We start from the raw sequence: 25721 nt of genomic DNA on the forward strand, positions 1-25721 counted from the left end.
TGGTCAAGGCCAATGGGAGGCAGTTAGGGAAGTGGTGGTATTCCCTCAGCATGCTCTTTATCGTGGGTAAGTGGGTAGTGCAGGGACACTGCTGTCACATGTGGCAAGTGGCACTTTGTTGTGAAATCCTAAACCAGGTCTGTTTCTTGAGAATCTAGTGCATGGCTGTGGTTGATGCTCTGGTCTCCTTTGGTTGTCATGACAATAAAGCACCTGGGAGGAGATAGTATTTGCTCTGGAAACTTGAACTGGCTACTTCTGGTCCAATGATAACTATAGTTCAAAGTAATTAGGAGAATTAATAGGGAAAAAGTGGCTGGGTACAATTGTGCATTCGTGTTATCCCAGTACTTGACAGGCAGAGGCAGGAAGATTGCTTCAAGGTCAGCCTGGTCAACAAAGCAAGTTCCAGGTCAGACAGGGCTACATCATGAGACCCAGTCTCAAAACCAACTGACCGACCCAAAAGTTATCAGAAAAAAAAATGAAGAAACTTACTGCTATTGTGTCTGCAGTGTTTGGCCATGAGCTTGGAAACAGAGCCAATTAATTATCGGCCAGTAGCTGAGAGAAGTCAGTCCCTGGGAGGACCACAGCTAACTGGAGAATGGGAATAGGAGTAGGAGGGAGTGGTCCTAGGGGACATGTTAGCATCTCAGTCACTATTCATCTGGGAACCTGCCTCTCCACCCTCCTGAGCTGAGACATCCCTGAAGATTGGCTAGATGCCTTAGCCTTACATTGAGACTTTTCTGTGTCTGTTAGTCTGACAGCAGTTGTTAGTAAGTTATCTAATAATGAGAGAACTAAAATCCCTTTAGATAACAGAAAGGTTTTGGGCAATATTGTGTAGAAAAAATGGACAAACTTTCAAGATTTGTGTGTGTGTGTGTGTGTATACATGTGTACGTGTACCCCAAAGGTTGACACAGAAATCTTCTTTCTTCAATTTATTTTTGAGACAGGTCTGTCTTTGAACCTGGAGCTCACCAATCAAAAGGCTGGCATCTGAACTCCAGGGGTCTGCCTAGAGACAGCCCTCCCCACCCCACCTGTAATTTTCCAAATGTTATTTCTGTTAATTTTCTCATTATATGCATATGGACAGGGCTGATCCTGTGTGGATCTCGGAATGGACAGTGGACTATACAACGCTTCATTCCCATAAAAATAAGAACATTTTTACCGTAGTAGAAATAAGCGTTTATCACTGATAACCTAATAATCTAAACGATAATGAAAAACATCAAACCCACATGTAGTTTCATTGACTGGAAATCCACTCTTTTCAGATCTCATTTCTGTAGTTGAAAACATTCTAGCCTTTGTAATCCAGAGTAAAGGCCAAGATTGCCTTTATAAAGGGAACTTTGTTCATGTTTTGAGGTTTTAGAACCACCACAGGCATTCTGAAATATATTGCATAAGCGGACCACAGTCATTTAAAAATAACTTATGTTACTTATAAAAATATGACTATCGGTTTACGTGGCTTTTTTTTTTCCCCTTGAGATGGGGCTTCTATGTGCAACAGCTCTTGCCATCCTAGAATTCGATTTGTAGATCCCGCTGGCCTCGAACTCACAGAGATCTGCCAGCCTCTGCCACCCCCCTGTAAATCTATGTGACAAATAAAGACATGATTCCGCACTGTTCCATGGAAGCTTTAATGCTACCATATTAATTTTTTAACCCAAGTTTTTGTAATGTCCCTGAAGAAGGACATTATTCTTTTTTATGAATAGCCTCAGGGACTTAAATTATAACCCTGGCTCTGTCTCACACCTGTGGTATTGATCACTAGGGAAAGAAAGAGTTGCATATGCAAACTGCTTTAAGCAATGCCTATGTCGGTGTCAGATAATAACTGTCAAGATGTGGGTGCTCTTGTATTCTTTATTGTTTTTCAAGACAGGGGTTTCTCTGTGTAGCCTTGGCTGTCCTACAACTAGCTCTGTAGACCAGGCTGGCCTGGAACTCACAGAGATCCATCTGTCTCTGCCTCCCGAGTACTGAGATTAAAGGTGTGCACCACTGTTATTCCTTCTTCTTCCTAAAAAACAGAATAGAGCTGACATGAAACAGCGGTCACCATCAGGGAATTCATTTAGAATCCACTTTTTCTGCTGTTAAAATGAAATAGCACTTGTTTGGGCCTTAAGGATGTGGGAAGGGGTAGTGGAGGGCCTCGCTGTGTGACAGGGCTGAGGATACCTGCGCCACCGTTGCTATCAGGGCTCTGGCCCTTGAGAACTAATGAGCAGTATTTCTTTTTGTTAATCTGGACCAACTCAGTCGAGCAGCGTGGTAACCGCAGGCTGCTCCTGACTGATCTCAACCGAGAAGAAAAACAAATCAATTATTAACAGAGTGTATTTGGTAGGTAAAATCTTTAACACAGTGAGAGACAGGGACACAGAGAGAGAGAGAGAGACAGAGAAAGAGAGAGAGAGAGACAGAGAGAGAGACAAGAGAGAATGAATATGAATATATGATGGCAGGATTTGGATAATAAACACTGCCAAAGAAAGGATGGAAAGGGTTTGGAACCATGCAATGATTTCTGTCCCTTGCATATTTTAGCTCGTTTAATATTTAATATGACTGATTACTTGCTAGCCTCAAACTTTTTTTTTAGTTTTCCCTCCAACATTTTCTCATGAAGAAAAAACTGTTAGCATCTATCAGAGTTAGAGGATTTTGCATACATTTGGAATGCAGAGTCTTCCTTTCTTTATAGTCTGGGTTATTGAGCCCAGGACATCTTGTATGCGAGGTAAGAACGCTGCTCCTGAGTCATGCCCCGGGCTCCACTATGCAGATTCTAACAGTAGCTTTACACCATTTCCTTTCTCACAGAAGTGTTTTCATGTTTTCTGTTTGGTCAGTTTGATTTTGGTGATTTGGTGATCTCTGTGAGAGAACTCGCCTTTCACTGTCATCCTGCAGAAGTTGACCGTGATGCCTGTATACATGACACAACTGGGGTTTTTAAAAAAAAAGGTTATGGTTGTGAATAAAGGGTTCTGGTTGTGAATTACTTTTGTTGGGAGAATTCCTTCAGTAGGGGAAGAGGCTGGGTGATAGAATGCATGCTGAGACGATGTGTCAGGCCCTGTTTCAAATCTCTACTACCAGAGAGAGTGGCTCAAGGTGCAGCTAAGAGAGACATATAGAAGAAGAAATCCTTAGGGAAATAGTATTATTACAGTCATCAAAGTAGTCACTCTGTTTGTTTGTGTTTTTAGTTTCGCTTTGCAGGCGGTGCAGGCTCTCGGGTCTTACTGTTTCCAGTAAGTGGCCATTTATGGAACTGAGAAAGAACAGAGGGAATTAAAAAATTTTTTTAAAAGAGAACTCTTGAGAACTGAAGGCCAAAGACAGCAGTGACTGTTGACTTTCTTTCCTCTTAGCTACATTACTGGAAGCTACGTTCTGGATTTGAAGTGCGTAGCTTGCCTTTTTATAACTTGCACAGAACCCACGAGGCCAGTTCTGGAGTTCTGCCAAAGAGCCTGAATAGGTCACAGGGCACAGTCCTGATGATGATTCGAAAAGAAGGCGGGGTCACTTTGTTCCTCATGGACGAAGGAAACCCTCCTTGAGAGCCATTGCTCTTTGAGAGGGTAGATTTGGCTTTTGCTGTTTCCTGCATGTTTACCAGACTTGCCGAGCTGCAGAGTTTATTAATGAGCGTGTTATCTCTTTCTGCTTTCAGTTCACTTTAATTGAGATGGATGCAGTCTAATCTCCACTGAGTCAAAGCATGGCCACTAGCCCTGTGCTGCCCACGGAAGATGGACAGGGTTTCTTGGGCATTGATGATCTACACTTTTCACTGCAAGGTAAATTTGCACTTGGAAGGGAATGGAAAACCTACTCCCTTCTAATTCTGAGCCCCATTGGCTTCTCTGCCTCCTGTGGTCTGGAAATCCTATCTGTAGTTTCCAACTGGAGAAGGAAATTCAGTATTAGAGTGTCTTAGAGCAGCTCTCTGCTTCCAAGGATTCCTGGAAGGAATTGTTTATCTTGGGTTTATTATATTTATGTGTATGTGTGTGTGTGTTTTATTTGCAATCTAAATGTAAAAGCTAGCCGTGGTTTGCTTGGCATTATTTCTATTTATTTTGCGTCCTTTTTTACACAGCAGCTTTGAGACTTGCATCTGTATTTTATCTGAATGGGTGGGAACAGCCTTGATACTGTGGATGGGTGAGGTTTCAATGAAAAGAATCCCATATGCAATCCACAACTAGTATTTGCAAAAGGAAGGACTTCCTGTGCGCTTAGCTGTATAGCTGTATAGCTGTATAGCTGTTGCCTATCTGAAAATTCATCAGCTAGTGAGCTATCCATCTTTATTGATAAGTCTTGGTAGCTAGCTAGTATAGAAATGAAGCTCTGGAAAATATTTGGAAACATTTATGAGACCCCCCCCTCTCTCTCTCTATATATATATATATATAATTTATTTATTTATTTATTTATTTTTCAAAACAGGGATTCAATGTATAGCCCTGGCTGTCCTGGAACTCACTCTGTAGACCAGGCTGGCCTCAGACTCAGAGATCCGCCTGCCTCTGCCTCCCAAGTGCTGAGATTTAAAGGCGTGCGCCACTACTGCCTGGCTATGAGACTTTTTAAAAAGTAATCTTTAAAGTTATGGACAATATAAATCAACAATTAAGACATTGTATAGAAGCTACAGGTTTTGAGTTTATTTTTGGTAAAGGTTCTAAAATGACTTTCTGATAACCTTCCTTTTAAGTTTATTTTATTTTTTGAAACAAGAACTTGTTAGCCCAGGCTAGCCTCAAACTCTTGCTCTTCCAGCCCTCCCCCCTAGAGTGCTCGGAGCCGTGTCCTACTGTGCCTGGCTCAAATATTCACTCTTTGAATCTGTTTTTAATAATTAGCTTCATTTACATATAAATTCATAGCTATTGGAATAGACTGTATCTCTATGGAGCAAATTTTAAAAAATAAAATTGTATGCTGGGCATGGTAGCACACACCAGTAAAGCGGGCACCTAGGAGGCAGAAGCTGGAAGATGATAGGCTAGTATGGACTACCTAGCCAGACCCTGTTCCAAATAAAACCCAAATAACAAAATATATATATAAAACAAAAAAAAAATAACAATTTTAATTAGTATAGAGACTAGTATAGAGATAATAAGAAATATTTACTTGCTAGGAGGTAGTCTTAGGCTGTGAGGAGTGGAGTGCCATCTGATGTCTCATGCTGGCCCTGTGACTTCGTAATTCCATGTATCTAGTTGAGAGGATTTATCAGTTGTCCTTTGTCCCCTGATTTATGTAATACAAATTCCAATTGCCGCTGTCTTGAAGATGGACAAATGGTTGATCGGAGTTGCCTGTCACATAGTAGTGGCTCAGTCAATGCTATTTCTTTTTATATATTTATAATACATGTTTTTGAAGAAAACTTTTGTATAGGAGCACAGCTATAGTAGAAACTTCATTACACACACACACACACACACACACACACACACACACACACACACGCGGGTGAGCCTTGGTGAGGCCCATGGGTTCTCTCTGCTCACCTGATTCTCCCACCACATTCCTCGAGTTCCCGGTAACTCCACATCTCCCTAAGGCACCATGGTCCTCCCCGCCTGTGTGCTCTGTGTGGGCCATTCCCTCTAGACTGGGAGAAGTTCAGCTGACCCATCCCAAGGCCAGCTGGCCCCAGCCTCCTCTGCAGGCTGCCCTGCTAGCCTGAGATAAGTCCTTCCTCCTCTTCATCCCCTTTATCTCTCTGGGGCCTTGCAGATTTGTGTTTATTATACTTCATAGCACTTCCTTGCCTCAGAGCGAGCTTCCTGGGGTTTAGATAGAGGGCATAGCTTCCCCGTTCTTTGCATACTGAGACATTTGACCCTAACCCGGTGAACAGAGTGCTGAGCTCGGGAAGACATCACCAGAGTCCCCAAGCAGCTGAGTTGTGATTTGCCTCTGGCTTTTGTACTGCACGCCTCTGCCGTGCTAAAGAACCAGAGGGGATTCCGCTCAGGGTTGTTCCGTAGCTGCTTTTAAGTGGGAGACTTACTCCGTTCCATGCATGGCGAACTTTATACTAGATTGTGCATAGGCGATTTCAGGTTCCTAAGGTGCTTAAAATAATTATCGAATTACTAGAAATTGTGTGGTATATGTTTTCTAGAATGGGTCGTTTAGCTAGGGGAAGCGATGCCCACATTCTCTGGATGATGTACTTGTGGGACGTACGTAGAAGGTGTGGATGCTTTGCTCCATGGATAGGATGCGTGGAGTGACATCATAGCATCATCAACCTGACTCTGGCCAGGATCCGTTCCCATTAGCCAGGGACACTCCGTGCCTAGACTGCCCACGCAGAACGAAAACAACGCATGGAGTGAATTATTTTTCCGAGGCTAGACTCCATGTTATTTGCAGTTTTGTGATGGTTCTTCTTGCCAGACTGACAAAGGGAGAGGGGACAGCAGGTCAGGGACCCAGAGCTTGCATATACCTGTGAAGGCAACTTTGGTATCATAGTAGAATTATTACCTGCTTGGGGAAAAAAGGCAGACAGGATTATTTTTATTATAAGTACAACATAGCTGAAGGCTTTTGGTCCAAGTCTTAGAAAGCATTTGAGGGGGTGGTAAGAGGGCTCAGTGGTTACGCGATTGCAGAGCAAGCCTGGTGAGCTGAGTTTGATCTCTGGCATCCAGAGGAAGGAGAGACCTGACTCCATGAAGTTGTTCTTTGACTCCTCCACATGTATGACACACATGTATTACAATAGTAATGCATAAAGCTTTATAAAAAGCATTTGATTTTATCCATGATGTAAAAGGCCTAGTCTTTGTGCATTTGCTGGCAGGGAGTCTGTGTAATGTGGGGGTGCTGGCGGCCGTTTACAAGGAAGTGTGTTTTCTTTCCTCTTCATTCAGAGCCTGTGTCAGAAGCAGATAGAGACATGATAGTCGGTAGAATGGCCTGATTAGGCCACAGCATCTGAACAGACAACCCCTCCTTTACGGTGAGGAGATTGTGGTCATGCCCTGATGGAGAATAGTGAACTTAAGACAAATTAAATAATCCGTGCAGAAATGTGGTGACTCATAGAAGAGAGTGCTAAGGAGTGAGCACCTGCCTGCCTCCCTTCCTCTCTCCCTCCCTTCCTTTTTTCTTCCTTCCTTCCTTCCTTCCTTCCTTCCTTCCTTCCTTCCTCTCTTTCTTTCTTGTTCCTTCCTCTCCCCTCCTCTTCCTCTCCCCTCTTCTTTTTCCCTCCTTCTTTATTCCCTTTGCCCCCCCCCGGCCCCACCCTATGAGATGTAATGTTTATTTTTAAAATCTTATGTATGTATGTATGTATGTATGTATGTATGTATGTATGTATCTATCTATCTATCTATCTATCTATCTATCTAGTGTATGCAGGCACATGCATGTGTGCCAGGCTCTTATGAAAGTCAAAGGCCAACTTATGGGCATTAGTTCTCACTTCATATCCTGTGGGTCCTGGGCCTTAACCTCAGGGTCAGTGGCCAGAGCCTTTATCCCCTGAGCTATCTTGCCAGCTCTGTAGTATCTAATTTTCACTTGGTAGAACCAGCTGTGTGCAGAAGTTAGGCACTGAGGGCATATACAGAAATGGGCTGAGCACCTTTGTAAATTGTGGCATCTGGTATGCTTCTGCCTGCAGATGTCAGGCAGAAGTGGTGGGTACTCAGAGGCAATCACCCCTATGGTTAAGTACAGGGTCACCATCTTAATATTGATGTCTATCATATACATTCAGAGTAGGACCAGAAATGTCTGGGTTATTTTTCTGATGTTTCAACAAGGGATAAAAATCTCGTTTATAAAATATATCGCAGATTGAGTTATATATTCCTCTCATTATTAAAAAATTCAGATTGGGTCTGGGATGTAATTTAGTTGGTGAAGGACGTGCATGAATGAAGCCTTGGGATTGACCTCAGTACCACATACTCTGAGCATGGGGCCGCGCTGCGCGCCTGTTTATTATCCCAGAGGCACACCTGTAGTCTTATTGCTTGGAATTACTGAACTCATTCTTGGCTTCAGATGTCACTTGCTTCGATAATCTCTCTGAGTCTTGTAAGTGTCCGACAGACATCCTGCGTGTGTGGTTCTCATAGTGACCTCACTCTAGTGATGTTCCTGAATTATTTAAGCTTCCAGTAAACAATTGTATAATGAATGAGTGGCCACTCTGGTATACAAAACCAAGGTCTCAGGCGGTCAACATGGCTCAGGTAAGAGTGCTTATCACCCAGCCTGATGATCTGATTCTGACCCCTGGGAGAAATAGGGAACCGACTCTCACAAGTTATCCTCTGACCTCCACATGTGCACGCTGTGATGTGTGCACGCACACACACACACACACACACACACACACATAGATAAATGTAATTTAAAAAAAAATCGAAACCTCCACAAACAAAAATAAAGTCTATAAGGTCCCCAAGAGCAGAGTAGTTCTCTGTGCGTGGTGCCAAATCGGGTGAGCCACGTGGGTGACTTGTGACGCGAGGCGGGGTCAGGGCCGTTGGTAATGTTGTGTTTCTGGGAGGAAATCTGTTCTACTTCAGGGCTGTGAGAACGCACTCCTGATGTCTGAGAAAGAGAAACAGGATTGGGAGGAAGGCTTCTAGGGAGAATTTCTGTTCCTTTATACCAGAGACCTTGGTGGGGAGGGCTGGGGATGTGATAGACAAAGAGAAGCAAAGGAAGAAATGTGTTCCCAAGTACTAAGATGACTTTCCTCGCTGGCTCCTACTGCTTGCTTACTCTGTAGAAAGCAGGTAATCTCGTGGATTTTTTTTTTTCCTGGCTGGATCATTATTTTACCCAGGGAAAATAAATTATAGTTCTTTACTAACTGTTAGTGTTGATCTGCAACAACAGCCCGCCAGAAAGCTCATGATAATCATATTATCTTTTCAAAAGTATTTTCTTGGAATGTTGTTTGCTTTGGCATTACGAAGTTCCGCACTCTTAAAAATATTTTGACTTGCTGGGCAGTCGTGGTATACACCTTTAATCCCAGAGGCAGGCTTGGATCCACATGGGTTCAAGGCCAGCCTGGTCTACAAAGCGAGTCCCAGGGAAGCCAGGACTACATAAAGAGGCCTTCTCTCAAAAAACAAACAACAAACAAACAAACAAACAAACAAAACACCAAAATGAAACAAAATTCTGACTAAATGGAAAATTAAAAAAAAAAAAAAAAGAAAATGTTTTTCTCTAGTAATGCTTGTATAATAGTGTTTTTAAGAAAAGCATTCCCGCCCCCTGGGTTGCATGTATAGCTTTGGCTTCTGGGAATTCTGGTTCTGTTTTCTGAAGGAATTTGGAGCTTGCATTATTCTGGGTCAGCTACATTTTGAAAACTAGGGCAAGATAAATCCAGGGTCATTTAGAACCTTGTTAAAGTGGGTTAACAAAGATCTCATTCATTGCTTATAGAAGTAAAAAAAATCCCTTTTAATTAAAGCCCCCTGAGAGATGCAAAGTTTTCTGAGTGTGCACGTGTGCACGTGCGTGAGTGTGTGTGTGTGTGGGGGGGGGTTGGGCTTGGAGTAGGGAAACTCAGGCTTTCATCATGGAAATGAGCAATCAGGGACTGATACAACACATTAATTTGTATGTGTTTGATGAGTTGGGTCTGTGATTTAATGGTCAGAAATGTGGGGATTTAAAAAAAAAGTGTCTTTTCCATACTCTTTTTTGTATCCGCTTCTAATGCTGGTGATTGCAGTTTCTCCGAATGACGCTGTTTTTCTAAATCATTTAGGAAAATTTTGGTAAAAGTAACCCACGTGTGCTTACGTTGTACGGGACAGCTGGAGTTCAAGAGTGCCTATGCTTATGAATGGTGTATGCACTTGTTAGTGTTGCTGTGTGTACTGTAGGCCAGAGACTGATTCAGGTCTCTCTCTGGCCAGTCTCCACTTTTATTTTTTTTTCCTTTTTTTTCTTTCTTTCTTTCTTCTTCTTTTTTTTTTTTTTGGTTTTTCAAGACAGGGTTTCTCTGTATAGCTCTGGCTGTTGTGGAACTCATTTTGTAGACCAGCCTGGCTTCGAACTCAGAAATCCACCTGCCTCTGCCTCCCGAGTGCTGGGATTAAAGGCGTGTGCCACCGCGCCTGGTTTCTTTTATTTTCTTTAATTCAAAGAATCTTATTTATTTTTTAAAGAATTTTTTACATGTATTTTGTGTGTGTGTGTCCATGTGTGCATGTGTGTATACAGCAATGATGTGTATATGGAGGTCAGAGGCCAAGCTGAGGGAGTTGGTTTTCTGCTACCATGTAGGTCCTGGGTTTCAGATGTCTTCAGGCTTGGTGGCGAGTACCTTACCCACTGGGCCATCTCCATGCCCTTCACTTAGTGTGTTTATGGTCATCTGAATGTGGTAGAAAAAAATAAATTGTGAATTGTCAGACAAATGAATAGTTTAAGCTCTCTATGTGTCTCTTTGGGGGACATAGACAAATAGTCTCTTCTGGATTTGAGCGTTTGGGATGTGTGTTGAGTGAAAACCTGAGAAGGCACTGGAAGGAATCCTACTGCACACCTCGCTGGTCCTGCATCATTTTCCCTGCCTTTACAATGCAGGCAATTGTTAGCTGGATCACGGTGCTAAATTACAAGGTGCAGGCTGCCTGTCTCAAAGGCAGAGCACAAACGGCCCTTTGCAAGTTTGAGAAGTATTCAATGTCTTTCCAAAATATTGGCTGTTAACCTTTCGTTTGGCTGAGGTGGGATTTTTTAAAAGTTTATTTATTTTTATTTTATGTGTATGAATGGTTTGCCTACATTGCATGTCTATATACCATGTGTGTGGCTGGCCTGCAGAAGCCAGAAGAAGATGTTGAATCTTTTGAACTGGAATTCTAAATGGTTGTGACCTACTATGTGGGCACTAGAGTCCTCTGGAAGAAGAGCCAGTGCTCTTAACCACTGAGTCATCTCTCTGGCCCCATGAGTAGGATTTTTCTATAGTAGGAATTAGTTTTCCTGTTTGTATATTTTATTGGCGGAACTTCCAGGAGGGATTGGTATCTTCAGACCAAGGCACTTCCAAAGTCTGGATAAATTCAAATTTAACATTGAGATGAAAACCCAGGTATGCTTTGAACAACTCATAAACCCACGGAGCTTGTATGTAGATCTAGAAAGCCAGGGAACATCAAAAGGGACACCTCTCTTGTCACTACATAAGATGGTGTTTCTCAGAGTCACATTCCCAGGTGAACAGTGCTGGACCCATTTGGCATATTATGAGGAATGGACATGAAAGGATCACACTATAGCCAAGACTAGATACCAAGCAGGAAAAATGTGAGCACGTGGCAAATGCTACGCCAATTAGCTGGATTTTGTGATAGTGCTTGGAAGATGTCCTAGTTAGGGCTTCTATTGCTGTGATGAAACATCAGGACCAAAGCAAGTTGGCATAGAAAGGATTGGTCTGGCTTATAATTCCACAGCACTGTTCATCATTGAAGGAAGTCAGGACAGGAACTCAAGCAGGGCAGGAACCTGGAGGCAGGAACTGATGTAGAGGTCACGGAGGGGTGCTGCTTACTGGCTTGCTCATCATGGCTCCCTCAACTTGCTTCCTTATAGAACCCAGGACCACCTGCCCAGGGATGGTCCCACATTCAGTTGTCTGGGCCCTCCCTCATCAATCACTAATCAGGAAAAAGCCCTATTGCCAGATCTTATGGAGGCATTTTCTCAACTGAGGCTTCCTCCTTTCAGATGACGCTAGCTTGTTTCAAGTTGACATAAAACCCGCCAGCACAGATGACTTCTTTGTCTCTGAGAAGTCTTCTTCAAGACGGAGAGAGAGTTCAGGACTGATGATGTAACACGGATCGCTCAATGAAGGTGCTTGTCATCATGCCGGAAGAGCCGAGTTTGGTTCCCAGGATCCACACTGCGGGAGGAGAAAACCAATTCTTCAAGTTGTCCTCTGACTTGCACATACGTGCGCGTGCACATGAGCACACGGACACATACACACACACACAGATGCACACACAAGTTAATAAAAATAATGATTAAATGCAAACCAAATCTGAGAGGGCGTCAGTGTGGAGTGGCTGAAAACTGTCCAGTATGATCCTGTAAAGTTAGGGGAGACTCTGAGATGGAGGCACACAACAAGCTGGAAAGCCAGGCGAGGCAGACATGCATCAGGAAGAAATGTGACAGTTTTGAGGTAAAGTCTATGGATGGAAACCACTCTAGGCCTTTTTGTTTGTTTTTGAGACAGGTTCTCAGTATATTTCCCAGGCTAGCCTAGAACACTTGGGTTTCAGTGGTGCTACTGACTCAGTCTCCCGACTGCTGAGATTGTATGCTCCCATTACCATGCCTGGGTTGGAAGCTCTTAGCTAGGGGAGTAACATAATCTGATTTATATTTTTAAAAGGTCATTGCATTTGTTGCATGGAGAGGGACCTGGAAGGATGAGGAGAGAGCGAGCCAGTTAGGATGTTTTTGGAGTGTTTTAGGGGAGGTGTCATGGTCTGGATCAGGGGATGTGTGGGGTGAATGAAAAAAAAATATATGTAGAGCTAGTTTTCTGATTCTACTTTGTGGGACCTGGGATCAAACTCAAGTTGTCAGGCTTGGCCACAAGTGCCTTTACCCACCAAGTCATCTCAGAGCTCTGCTCTACTTCTAAGTATAGGTTAATTTACTCTTAGGGTTTGATTTATTTACTTGTTTATTCACTATTTAACATTTTAAAATTAATTAATAATTAACTTGTAGACAAGATCTTCTATGTAGCCTTGACCTGTTTGGTATTCACTATAGCCCAGAGTGACTTCAAAGTTAGGACAATCCTCCTGCTCCAGTTGGTGCTAGGGTACAGGCATGAGCTGCTATGTCTAGCTCACAGCACATATTTTTGTGTATGTGTTGTGTGTAAGACGCTTAGCTGAACATGTGTGGGTTGTACATGGCACATATTTTTCTGATTTTTTTTTTTTTTTGATTACAGAAGCCCCTGAAAGCATGTAGACAGGATCAGTATAGAGGGATAAGTGCTGAGAGAGGCAAGAGTTGTACTATGGAAGAGTGAAGTTGGGGGTTACCTCACCCCAACTAAAAGTCAGGGGAGGGTTGCAATAGGAAGGATTCCTGAGTGAGGATGAGAAGAGTGTATAGGGCAGTGGCAGCAGCATAAGGAGGAACAGAGGGGAGGCTGAATGCGTTGTCATGGAAACAGATGGATGGACCAGAGTATGGAAGAGTCATGGAGGGATGAAACTCTCACTGCCTTGAAGCAACACAGAGGTGGGGCTTTTGCTAAGTCTAAAGGGAACAATTGAATGATTGGGTAGACTCTTACACATACCTAGCTTTGTAAACTCCCCCAGGCTACATTATGGGGCGTCTTCATGGGAACCAGTGTGGAGGCAGAGAGGAAGACTGCCTAAAGGATGTCATGATGATCCAGCTGAGACGTAGTGGTGGCCTGATGTGGAGGTAACAGTCATAATGGAGACAAAGGGGTATTCAACAGTTACTGAACAGGCAGGTATCAGGGCTTTTTGATGGACTGAGAAGGGAGAAGAGAGTTAGGAAGAAGGAAGTTATCCAAGACTCTCAGTTTTCTTCTTGGGCAATGGAGTGGATGATGGAACTGTTCATTGTCAACAATGCAGGGGAGGAAGGGAGTTGGTTAGAGATGACTCAGTATTGGAAATGTTGAGTTGGAGGTGACTATGGAACAACTAACTAGAACTACCCAAAGAGCAGTCAGCTAGACAGGCAGGAGGCTCAGAGAGATGGCAACCTAACTGAGGGTACTTATTGTCTTGAAGGCCATCAGAGGGAGCAACCTCTACCACTGGAGTAGATGAGATTATTTAAGAAACGAGATGGGGCCCAGGTAGACTATGACAGAGATAGGAAGAAGCCAAACGAGCCTAGAGCGGTCAGAGAAGCATGTCCTGAGAAGGCCGACACCCAGGTGAATGTGGATCTGAGGGTCACACTGGAGAAGCACCGTCCAAGAAAGGGGAGGGTGGGAAAAGAGGGTCTAATGCCTTCAGATGTCTAAGGAGTACTGAGAAGGACCCATTGCAGGCATGGGGTCTGTTACAGGTGGCCTAGCTGATCACTAAATGGAAGAGTTGTGGCTTACCAACTTAGAGAGCAGATGTACTAAGGAAGCGAAGGCAAGACAGTCCATTAAAGAAGTTTGGGAGCCGTGCTGAGCATGTAATTGGGTTGGTAGACTGCTCACTTACTGTGCATGAAGCTCCAGGTTCCCTCCCCAGCACTGCAGAAATGGGGATGCTAGGAATCCTAGCACCTATAATTCCAGCACCTCAAAGGGAAAGTCAGGGGGACCAGGAATTCCTCAGTTGCATAGCAAGTTCAATGCTATTTTGAGACTGTCTCAAAACAAACAAACCAAACCAAACCAAACCCCAAACCTAAACAAAAAAATAAAACAACAATAACAAAAACAGAAAAACCAAAGATAAATAATTTTGGGCTTGGAGAGAGAGAAGGATGGTAGCTGGGGTAGGCATGGGTTTGACATTTCAGCTGAACAATAAAGGCATGAACATGGGCTTTTAAAATCAGACACATCTGGATTTCAAGTTCTCTAAGAGAAGTGAACTCTGGGCTAGGCTGATGGAGGCTCAATGCTTCAGTGGAGAGGGAAAGAAGACCTTTATCTTCTCAGGACCCCAGTTCTCCTGTCTGTTTCCTCCCCAAACATGCATGCTTTTGGAGAATGCTGTCCTGGTTCATGGTTCTCACCGTGAGTTCTTCCCTTACTCTTGGCCTTGACCGGTTCTGGCAAGCAGTCATAGGCCCTCTAGGTGTGTGTTAGGACATCTGTGTGGATGACAGATGCGTGTTGATATACATTAGATTAATGACCTGGTGGATTATTACCACACTATCCTGGATGGCTTATCCTGTTCCCCTCTGTTGTCTCAATAATGAATTGTGTGTAAAATTGTCCAAATAGGTTTAGGGAGATATTCCCCAAAGTGAGGTCTATGAACCCATGCATCAGAATCTCCGTGAGACAGAACCCAGAAACTTGTGCTTGAACCCTAACTACCATGCTGGTTTTCTGGAGTGAGAATCCCTGTTTGAAATCACAGGCAGTCCAGGGCAGCCTGGGACTTTGGACCTCTGAAGTCAGCTCAGTCATGCTGGGATTGGGTCTCAGGAGGAGTTCAGGCTCGCTCACTTTGGCTTTCACAGGAGTTGGTTTCAGTTTTATTTGATGATAAGATGTAGATAAGAAGCCTTAGTAAAGGGTTTTACATCTGTATCAAAAAATATAGTAATATTTATTCTAACAGTTATTCTGTTGATATTTATTGAGCGGCCCAGGATTGTCAGACGTTGGGCGTTGTGTCTGTGTTGTAGGCTCAGCTGCTCACTCAGACAGCCAGGAGCGATATTCCAGGGAGGGCGGAAAGGGCTTAGAGTAAAATCAAGGCTGTTTACACAAGGGTGTGGCTCACTTCTGTGTCAGCACAAACTTTCGGGTGTCACCTATAAAGGCTCAATGTAGAAATCACAGGCTGTTTAATTTCCTGTCAAACTAGGCGCTCACACCTCTGTATCCGTTGTGGAAATAGCAACACGGCCCCTCTCTCCTTCTCTCTCTCCCCGGCCATTTAACTGTTCCTGTAACAAACTATTTAAATACCTATAGCATGAAAAACTCTGTGCCATCCAGGTGAAATGGGAAACCACTGTGCAGGAGGGATGATTCCTTGGTTAAGAGTGCCGGCTCTTCCAGAAGCTATGTGCAACCTCACAGTTATCTGTCCCTTCAGTTCCAGGAGCTCTGATGCCCACTTCTGGCTTCTGGGACACGAGGCATGCCCATGATACACAGAGATACAGGTGCGCAAAAGACCAGAATACAAAAATAAAAAGCAGAAAACTCCCAAACTAAACCAGGAAGCAAAATCAGACATGGCCATAGACATTAGCCCTGTAGCTAGTGAGGAGATGCAAGTGTCTAGTCAGATAACTCCAGGACTTAAAACTTTATTAAGATATAATATGCCATAGTATTCGTGGGCTATAGGAGCACTCACGTGGCATACCCCAGGCCCTGGGTTGGCTCCCCAGCATTGCAGAAAAGGTTAAAGATAGCTAGTGTGGCTTGAATGCCTCTAATCCCAGAACTGGGGAGACAGGCAGACAGGTCTGTAGGACAGTTCAAGGCCAGCCTGGTCTGCATAAGAAGTTCCAGGCCAGTCAGAACTATACAGTGAGACCCTGGTCTCACTACCTCAAACAAAAGAAAAGACTTAAAAATAAAAATTGACATATAATTTAAGTTACTTGTTTGAAATAATGAGCTAGATATTCTTAGAGTTGGGCAGACCATCATCACTTCAGGTTTTAGACCTTATTCGGTGCCCTGGAAAGCATACCATTGGTTTTAGCTACCGTACCCCCATCACTGTATCCCTCAGAGACTTCCTATTTGGGCATGTCATATAAGTGAATCGTACAATTTGTGATATTCTCACGACTGGTTTCTTTCACTAAGCATTCGGTTTTCCATATAACCACTAATGTTTCCTTGCATAGACTAGGCATTGTTCACACCAGGAACTGATAAACAGCTCTGCAAAGGGCTAGATGTTAATATTTTAATCTTTAAGTACAACAAAGTCTCTGATAACTATCTGAGGTGTTGCTTTAAGCATAAAAGCAGCTTCAGGCAACTCGGGAAAATATGAGTGTGTCTGTGATCAAATAAAACTTTATTTATAAAGCTAGACCACAGATCCTATAAGGCCAATTTATTGTAATTTTCTGACTCTAATCTAGGTCAGTACAGTAAAGCCTCGTAATGACTGAAGTAGGTATTATTGCCCCATGTTACTGATGGGAAGACATCTGGAGACTTGTGCATGCCTCTGTCTCCCCAAGTGCACACCTATGGGATTATAACAGATATAGGGTTACATAGAAGTGATGTGACTCTAAAACTGGTGATTTAGCCTCAACGATGATTATAGATTGAGGTGAGCTGTAACTTGTGAGCAAATGTGAAATGCCCCCTGACTCTCTGACAGGAAATAAAAACTTGGCTGCCTTTGCTTTCCTCCAAGATAGAGCCATGGGGCCAAGATCTGAATATGACTAGTCTTAGAGATGCGGTCAGGAGCTAGGACTGCCTTAAGGCTTGTTAAGGGTCCAGAAGACTAGAAGCCAGAAGTGTCTGGACTGAGGGGTATGATGTCTCAGCTCTCCTAACCCTACCTCCTAAGGGTAAAAGCCAAGTGTGGTTATGAATTCCTGGCCGGAGTGGAGAACAGCATGGAGAGTCACTGAGCAGACCTGTCTGACCATAGCAACATCCTGCTGGAGCTCATGGGGCACGGAACAGGCCAGCTGGAGAGCTGAGGGATAGTGTAAAGAAAGAGGTAGCTACCGGGATCTGGAAGGAGGCAAATGTGGCTGGACCTGAGGCTGGTGGAGGCTGGAGGATACCATATCCTGAGTTGCCATTGGAGACAAAGTCTGAGGTAGTCCTGCATGCTGGGCTCCACAGGCTGGGGCTGCTTTTCTAAGGGGATGAATTCGATTCTGTGGGGGATGGTGTGAAGCAGGCGTTTGAGGTGGAGATGTGGCTGTGCAGGCGGCCCATGGGAGTTCTGTTTGTCAGCGTTAGTTACTTCTGGGACTCGCCTTACTGGGTGAGTAAGGCAGGTCTCAGCCCCAGAAAGTGTCCGTTTGCCTTTCTCAGTTACTTGCATAGAGCTGGTTGCAAGAAAATGTGTAATTTTTCCACTTTGTAGTTAAGCAACAGGCCTTTCCCCTCTTTATCCTTCCAAGGCTTTAGAGTTTTCTTCTCTGGGTTATATGTGCTGTGCTTTGATTTCCCTCAACTTGCTTCTTTATTTACTCCTGTTTGTTTCTATCTCCATGAGAAACAGCAGGCAAGGCAGACTTGGCCGGTTAATGCCCTCTGCGTTGGATAACAGGTTATGATTCTTTTGGGTGTCTGTTGGAACACATGGCTGAAATGTGTTGTTCAAACCTGATTATCCTTACCGTGAGAGGCCCAGCTAAGGATAAGCTGGGGATATTATTTTAAAGTGTCCCAACTGGGCCCCATTAACCTATGCCTCTGCCTTCATGAGAAATACATACTTGCTCTCTGCCATGATTATTGGCTCAGAGCTCCTAAGGCCCTCGCAATAGCCTAAGGATATCAGGGGCATTTGTGCTCCACTGTTTGTTTTGTTTTTTTGTTTTTTTGCCCTGTTTCTGGTACAGAGCTCTCAAAACCCGTGGAATTTCCTGGATAACAGGATTCATTTTTTTTTAATTGTGTGTGTGTCTGTGTGTGTGCACACCCACATGTACAAAGATCAGAAAATAACTTGTTCCAGTTCGTTCTCTCCTTCTACCATATGAGACCCAAGGGTCCAACTCAGGTCATCAGACTTGGTGGTAGCTTGAGGAACCATCACTCTAGCCTGCATCTTTTGTTTTAATGAAGTGATTTTTGATAGACTCAAGTTGGTTATGGGGGGGGGGGTAGATTGTGTTATCACTTTATGCCCATGTCATGAAGTCACCAGTTGCCATAAACATTCTTGGGGAGGTTTGGAGCTCTTTTGGCCTGGACATCCATCTGGACACTGGAAGGCAGCACACTCCAGGGCTTATTTAAAAAAAGAAAAAAAGAAAAGAAAAGAAAAAGAATGAGGAAACGCACAGGGTTGGTATAAATTGACAAAAAGATCCTTATACAATGACAAGACTGCTTCTTGATCGTAATAGTGACTGTCTGTCACTCAGCAAATGCTTTGAGCATATTTTCAACATGTGGAGCTCTGGAAAGGGAAACACAAACACAGGGAAGTTTATTTAACCTTATAGGTTTTACCCAGAGCAGGAGAGAAACTGAAGCTTAAGGTTTGTAACTCCAGTAAACAGGCAACAGGAGATAATTTGAATACCTAGAAACAGTGTTAGGCTTTATCCTTTAAAATGCACACACACATAAACATAAAATCATAATTAGCACACTGTTCCAGAACTTGGGTTTTTTAAAGATTTATTTATTATTACATATAAGTACACTGTAGCTGTCTTCAGACGCACCCGGAAGAAAGCGTCAGGTCTCATTATGGGTGGCTGTGAGCCACCATGTGGTTGCTGGGATTTGAACTCAGGACCTTCAGAAAAGCAGTCAGTGCTCTTACCCACTGAGCCATCTTGCCAGCCCCATAAGTTGTTTTTTAAATGTATATTTATATTGTAAAATTATATTTTATTTATTTTTTGAAACAGAATCTCATGTATTCTAGGCTGGCCTTAAACTCCATAGGTAGCTGAGGATACCCCTGAACTTCTGATTATCTTGCTTTCCTCCCCAGTGCTGGGATTTTCAGTGTGCAGTACCACATCTACTTTATGTGGTGCTGGGGCTTTGAGCATCCTAGAGAAGCATTGAACCAGCCACAGCCTCAGACCAATTTGTTCTCTTTCCCTGAGGCAAACATCTTCAGTGCTATTCTTTCTGTTGGAGATATATACATACATACATATATATATATATATATATATATATATATATATATGTATATATATATATATACATACATACATATATATGTGTGTGTGTGTGTGTATGTCTTTTGTCTTTCTGTTGTTGGTTATATATGTCTTCTGTCTTTCTGTTGGGTATATATCTCTTCTGTCCTTTATGTATTTGGAAAGTTAAAATTTGAAAGTTTTTCTTACAATGTAGCAGCTAGCCTTTTACTTTGAGGACTGTGACTTTGCTACTTTGTCAACTTGAGCTGTCACCCTGACACAGCCCAGAGTTACAGTAGGGTGTCTCAGTTGCTGATTTGCCCAGATCAGACTGGTCTGTGAGCAGTTTTGTGGGGGCATTTTCCTGATTGTAGATTGACGTAGGAGGACCCAGCCCACTGTGGACAGAACCATGCCTAGACGGGGAATCTCAGCTTGTATAAGAAAGCTAAGCCGAGCAGACACCAAGAGAAAGCCAAGAAGCAGCCACCTTCTGTAGTTTTTAATCTTTGCTCTTGCCTTAAGTTCCTGCCTTGACCTTGTCAGGGATAGACTATGACCTGGAAATATAAGATGAAATAAGATATGTTGCTTTTGGTCATAGTGTTTATCACTGTTACAGAAGACAAAAATTAAACTAGCACAGTGCCTAAATCTTTGCCTTTTTAATTATCAGTGTAAGAAAATGAAGCTACCTCATCTTCATTAATTGAATCAACACTCATGAACTGCGTGAATACTGACTGAGTACTTCCTGCCTACTCAGTGCTCCTTTAGGAGCTGGGAACTCAGTAAACAGCTCAGCTGAGCCCTTCCCTATGAAGTTCCTGTTGCTTTCATGTTAGTCTAGAGAGCCCTGAGCAAGAGTCGCTGTTATCACCGAGCAAAAAAGAGAACTTTGGCCAAGCATGGTGGCAGCCTTTAATCCCAGCATCAGAGACAGAGGCAGGTGGATCTCTCTAAGTTCAAGGCCAGCCTCTACCTAGTGAAGTCCAGGACAGCCACGACTTTATAACAGAAAGACCCTGTCTCAAAAGCAGGTGGGATTTTTGAAGAGTAAAGTTAATTTTTAATTTTTACATTTCTGATTTCCACTTAGGTTGTTTTGAAACACTTGTGATTTCAGATTGTACTGGCTGGGTTTGTGTGTCAACATGACACAAGCCAGTGTCATCAGAGAAAGGAGACTTAGTTGAGGAAATGTCTCCATGAGATCCAGCTTTAAGACATTTTCTTAATTAGTGATCAGTGGGGGAGGGCCCAGCCCATTGCAGGTGGTGGCATCCCTGGACTGATGGTCCTGGATTCTATAAGAAAGCAGGCTGCACAAGCCATGAGGAGCAAGCCAGTGAGCAGCACTCCATGGCCTCTGCATCAGCTCCTGCCTCCAGGTTCCAGGCCTGCTTGAGTTCCTGTCCTGACTTCCTTTGCTGCTGAATTGTGATATAGAAACAAAAACCAAATAAGCCCTTTCCTCCCTAACTTGGTTTTGGCCACGGTGTTTCATCACAGCAATAGAAACCCTGACTGAGACATAGATCTTAGCAAAAAGAAAAAATAAAACTTATTTTTTAACTCTGTGTGTGTGTGTCTGTGTGTGTGTGTGTCTGTGTCTGTGTGCGTGTGTCTGTGTAAATGATTTCAGGTGCCTATGGAGGCCAGAGGTGTTGGATCTCCTGGCAGCTAGAGTTTCAGGAAGTTGTGAACAATTCATTGTAGATGTTGGGAACCAAACTCAGGCCCTCTACAAGAGTAGTCTTGAAGAATACTGCTAATGCCCCCCCTCCACGCACATGCATGTGTACATATACACTCACACATATCCCAGCCCACAACACGCATGTGCGTGTATAAAAGAAGTAGCTTAGAGAAACATTACTAGTGGAGAATGTTAGCCTAGGAACTTATAATTTATTCAGTAAGGAATTTCGAAATGATGGACAGATTTTAATGAGGGAATGAAAGATCCAAGTCCTGAGTGTGGGGCTGGATGCGGTAGTCCTTTCAGTTGAGTTGATCGATTGCTCCAGGAGATGTGGCACTTTTGTCCTCATGGCTCTTGGCTGAAGAGGACACTTGTGTGGTGCCTTGACCTTGTGGCACTGCTTTTGAACCTACTGTGAAGAGGACTTTCCATGTTAGCCTCTCAGGTGAACTTATGCAAGACATTGGGACTTTTCTGAGACCCAGGAGCCATGGTAGCTCCGTAATGAGCTAATTTGTAAGGAACTTTAAATCTATACCCTGAAGTTTTTCCTAATTTGTTTTCAGTTCAATTCCCTCCCAGCTAAGTGGATGCTGTTGCCAGCCCTCACAAGGCTGACTGAATTGGAGCAAACCGTGGGGTGACGTGTATTTTCATGGTAATGCTACCAAGAGAAAAATCTTTGCCTCCCTTCTCATCCAGCCAAGTAGTTTTGAAGAATAATGATGGAGGCTTACATTAATGTTGACGTGGGTCACATATGTCCCTTATTTGTCTCCAAAATCAAGTTCCATTTTCTTAGCATTTTCCACAGAAACTCACCATTGTATTACGTCATTCTAGTAGTCCTTTTCATTTCTTCTCCCTTCCCCCACCACTGCCATCTGCTGTTTAAAAGGTCCTATTCTCTAACCTAAGAAGGTTTTTATTAAGTTGCGGTAAGCACGTGGCTCTTAATTATTGGTTCCCCCCATGGGTCAGCCTTTAAAAGAACAAAAGGTTGCTAAGTCTCCTGGCTCAGGGTGAGCCCTTGGCTCTAGTTCCTACAGAATTAGCTGTACTACTGAGGGCAAGACAGGATGAAAACTTGTGAGATCTGGGGTAAGGGATCGGTGGCATGGAGCATCTGCAGAGGTGTTTTGTGTACCTGTGATGGCTTTGAGTAAAGGGTCCTTGTGTTTAAAGGGCTCTGACTTCCCTGTTGAAGAGAGTTCTCTTGTTTGGACAGTAAGTTTTACAAAGCCTCAGAGGATGTTCCAAGCCCCTTTTTTTTCTGGAGGTTCCTTTGTGCATTGCTTCTCTGTGGGGTGGGGGGTGCCCCTGTGGGGTGGCGCTGACTGCTCCTTTTTCTACCAGTCCCCCCTCCCCCTCCATTTCTGTGGCATTGAAACAAATCAGGCCAGCGATAACCAGGTTTCTTTGTAACAGTTTGACTGTTTTTAATTCACGTTTGTGCTTCTGGGTCAGGGGTTATTCCTTGCTGAACCTTCGATTAGACAAGCTGCTCTGATTTCAACCATCTAATGAAAACCCCGATTTTGGTGTCTGTTTTCCCACCCTGGGAAAGCTCAGAGACCCCAGGGTACTCAGCCTCAAGACTTGTTTTGTCTACTGTTAAGTGAACATGAAATAAAAGCTCCTCTTTTCAGAATGGAGATCAAATGACTGAGATTTACAGATGAACCCAGGGCACTAAAACTCCGGAGGCTGGGGATGCACTTGCTGAACCTGGTTCTGTGCCATGATCCTCCATCAGGGTTATTTAATGTGCATCCCCTTCTTTCTCCACCCCTGCACCTTCCCCCGGAGTTAGGCAGCATCTTTCTGGATGTAGTAATGTTCTTGCGTGGTGACTCCTTTTCCGTATGTTATCTCCTGAATAGCAGACTCTCTGTTGGTCCCTTGGGGGATAAACAAGAAGGTTGATATTTGTTGTTATTGTTGTTATTTTTTTTTAATTTTATTTTGAACTTTTATTTTATAGTTATGGAGGACAGATCTCTTCTTGCTTGGGAAGTGTACATTGTGTGCATGTAATTTGATCTTGGAATAATTAAAACTTTGTTTTCTAGTATTTTTCCCTCTGTTGAGAAATGACCTCTCGGTGCGTTTTGCAGCACTTGTTTAAAGTTATTTATCATCTACTAACTGGAGAGAGAAAGTGCTGAGAGCGCATTGTTGAGATCCCAGGAGACTTGGTTAAGGGGACTGTGGCCCTTGTAACTTTTCTGTAAAATAAAATTAAAATAAGAAGCATGAATTCACAAACCCCTGAAGAATCCAGTTGGCTTGTCGGAACCCAGTTTAGTTTAATAATCGCTGACCACCCAATGAGGTGTCAGTCATTGTACCGTTGCTGACGTAAACTTGTAAGAAGAAGAAGATGGATTTGATGAAAAAAAGCAATACAGTAAAGCTAAGACTAGCCGTAGTCAGTCACGGCACTTGTAGCTTTTTTTTTTCTCCCCCACCCCCCAACTTGTAGCTTTTTTTATGTTGCTTTAACTGGGGGTTATCAATTTAAAACATTTTAAGGTCCTAAGTTTGGTGTCACACTTGTAAGAATATATATTACGGTTGCCCCAGGGGAGGTGACTTAGCCCAGGGTTGTGTAATGGAGATAGTAAAAAATAGAGATATCTAGAATGTTTTGTGCATGCATGTTCATATGTGTTTATGTATGTGTGGTTGTTGCTATTAAGGCAGAGTCTTTTACTGGCTTCCAGTTAGCGTCAGGGAGTCCACCTGTCCCTGTCTCTTCATCTCTAGGCTTGAGAGCATGGAGCACCATGCCTGCCTTTTCTTGGTAAATTCTGGGAACCAAAGTCGGGATCCTTACACTTGCAAGGCAAACACCTTACTGACTCAGCTCTCTTCCCGGTCCCAGAGGAGGTTTTAAAGCTGGACCTGAGAGGATTTCCCAAGGTATTAGGTAGGAATTGAGTGATAAAGAGGCGAGACAGCCATCAGAATAGGAAGAAAACAGGAGTGTGGGTCCTGAGAGTGGGAGGTAGTCATTCTCTGAATTGGATGCTGCTAGGTGATCTGGGGGGATACAGGCTGAGTATGAACTGTTGGTTTTAGTGAGAGGGAACACTGAGATCCTTGCCTCATGGTGACTCGACAAAGAATAGTCTCAGTTCAATGGTGAGGACTAGACTGGTGTGGGGCCACTTCACACTGAGAAAGGAGAGGACCTGGGGACAGCAGACCAATGAAGCAGGGTTGACCAGAAGTGGGTGCTAAGGGAAGTTAGTTCTTATTTCCAGAGGGAGAATTAGCGGTGTGTTTATCCCGATGGGAATGGCTCGAGACTTGGGGGAGAAGATGATAGGGAATAGAAGAGAGGGAAATTGTCCTCCACGAGGGAACGGAGATAGGAACTGGTGAGCGAGAGGAGGGATGACAATGGTCTGAGCAAGGCTGGTTGATGTGCTCCTCTAGGTCAGAGTAGAGTGCTCTGTGGCTTGCTGGATGTCTTGGAAAGAGGGAGCCCATGGGCTGGGGCTGTAGCATGAAGTCCTCCGTTAAATCCCCAGCACTGTGTAAACCAGAGGCCCGTGGGGAGCATGCCTACAATCCCAGCACTCGGGAGGCAGAGGTAGGAGATTAGGAGTCAAGCATTATTTCCAGTTTACACAGTGAATTTTAGGCTGGTCTGGGCTCCTTGAGATATCATCGCACAAAAAAACCCAAACAAAAGCACCCTGCCCTCCCTCCCCCAGTAAACAAAACAAAACAACCCAGCAGTGTTCTATCTAGCTCAATTTCTGTTGCTGCAATAAAATATTCTGGCAAAAACAAGCAACTTAGAGAAGAAAGGGTTTATTTGGCCTATTTGTTCATTAGTTGATTAAGTCTGGAGTTCAAGCAGTTAGTCACCCCACATCCAGAGTCAACCACAAAGAGAGTAAATGGATCCTTGCTTGCTTCTAACTTTCTCCTGTGTCATGTGGTTCAGATTCCCCTTCATCAGGAATGTTGCCGCCCAGAGTGGGCTGGGTCTTCCTGCATCAGTGTAATGCCTCACGAACATGCTAACCTGATGTAGACGGTTCCTCGTTAAGATTCCCTCCCACAAGTGATTCTAGATTGTGTTAAGCTTCGAGTTAACACGAACCAACACAAACAACAACAAAGACAGGGCTTAGCAGAGAAGAAGAGTTGGGGAAGAGACATTGGTGTTTGAAGAAGGAACTATGAAATTGCCATGCATCTGTTCATGAGTGGGAGAGAAGTACCCATTGTCACTCTTGGGCAGCATTGAGGGTACCAATGGGTGCTGGTGGCACTGATCATCACTGGGGGTGGGGGGGGAGTGTCTTAGTTACTTTTCTATTGCTATGACCAAACATGGCGACCAAATGAGCCTCTGGGCAGAGGCGGAAATGGACGCCCTGGCTCCTGTTTA

General features: G+C 43.7%; 1 protein-coding gene across 4 annotated transcripts in view; it reads left to right on the plus strand.

Annotated features, from left to right (window-relative positions):
• Window positions 1–25721, plus strand: part of LOC115032807 (nesprin-2-like) — an 88847-nt gene that overhangs the window by 34158 nt on the left and 28968 nt on the right. For 2 of the 4 annotated variants that reach the window (XM_029484927.1, XM_029484930.1), the window contains exon 2: window positions 3719–3845. In XM_029484927.1, the coding sequence (XP_029340787.1) occupies window positions 3767–3845 (79 nt within the window). In that variant the 5' untranslated portion in view covers window positions 3719–3766. Of the gene's footprint in view, window positions 1–2635; window positions 2777–3560; window positions 3627–3718; window positions 3846–25721 lie in introns of those variants that run through there. The other 2 variants (XM_029484929.1, XM_029484928.1) reach the window with 2 other exon arrangements.

The sequence above is a fragment of the Mus caroli genome, chromosome 12 (genome assembly GCF_900094665.2).
Source record: "Mus caroli chromosome 12, CAROLI_EIJ_v1.1, whole genome shotgun sequence".
Taxonomy (NCBI): domain Eukaryota; kingdom Metazoa; phylum Chordata; class Mammalia; order Rodentia; family Muridae; genus Mus; species Mus caroli.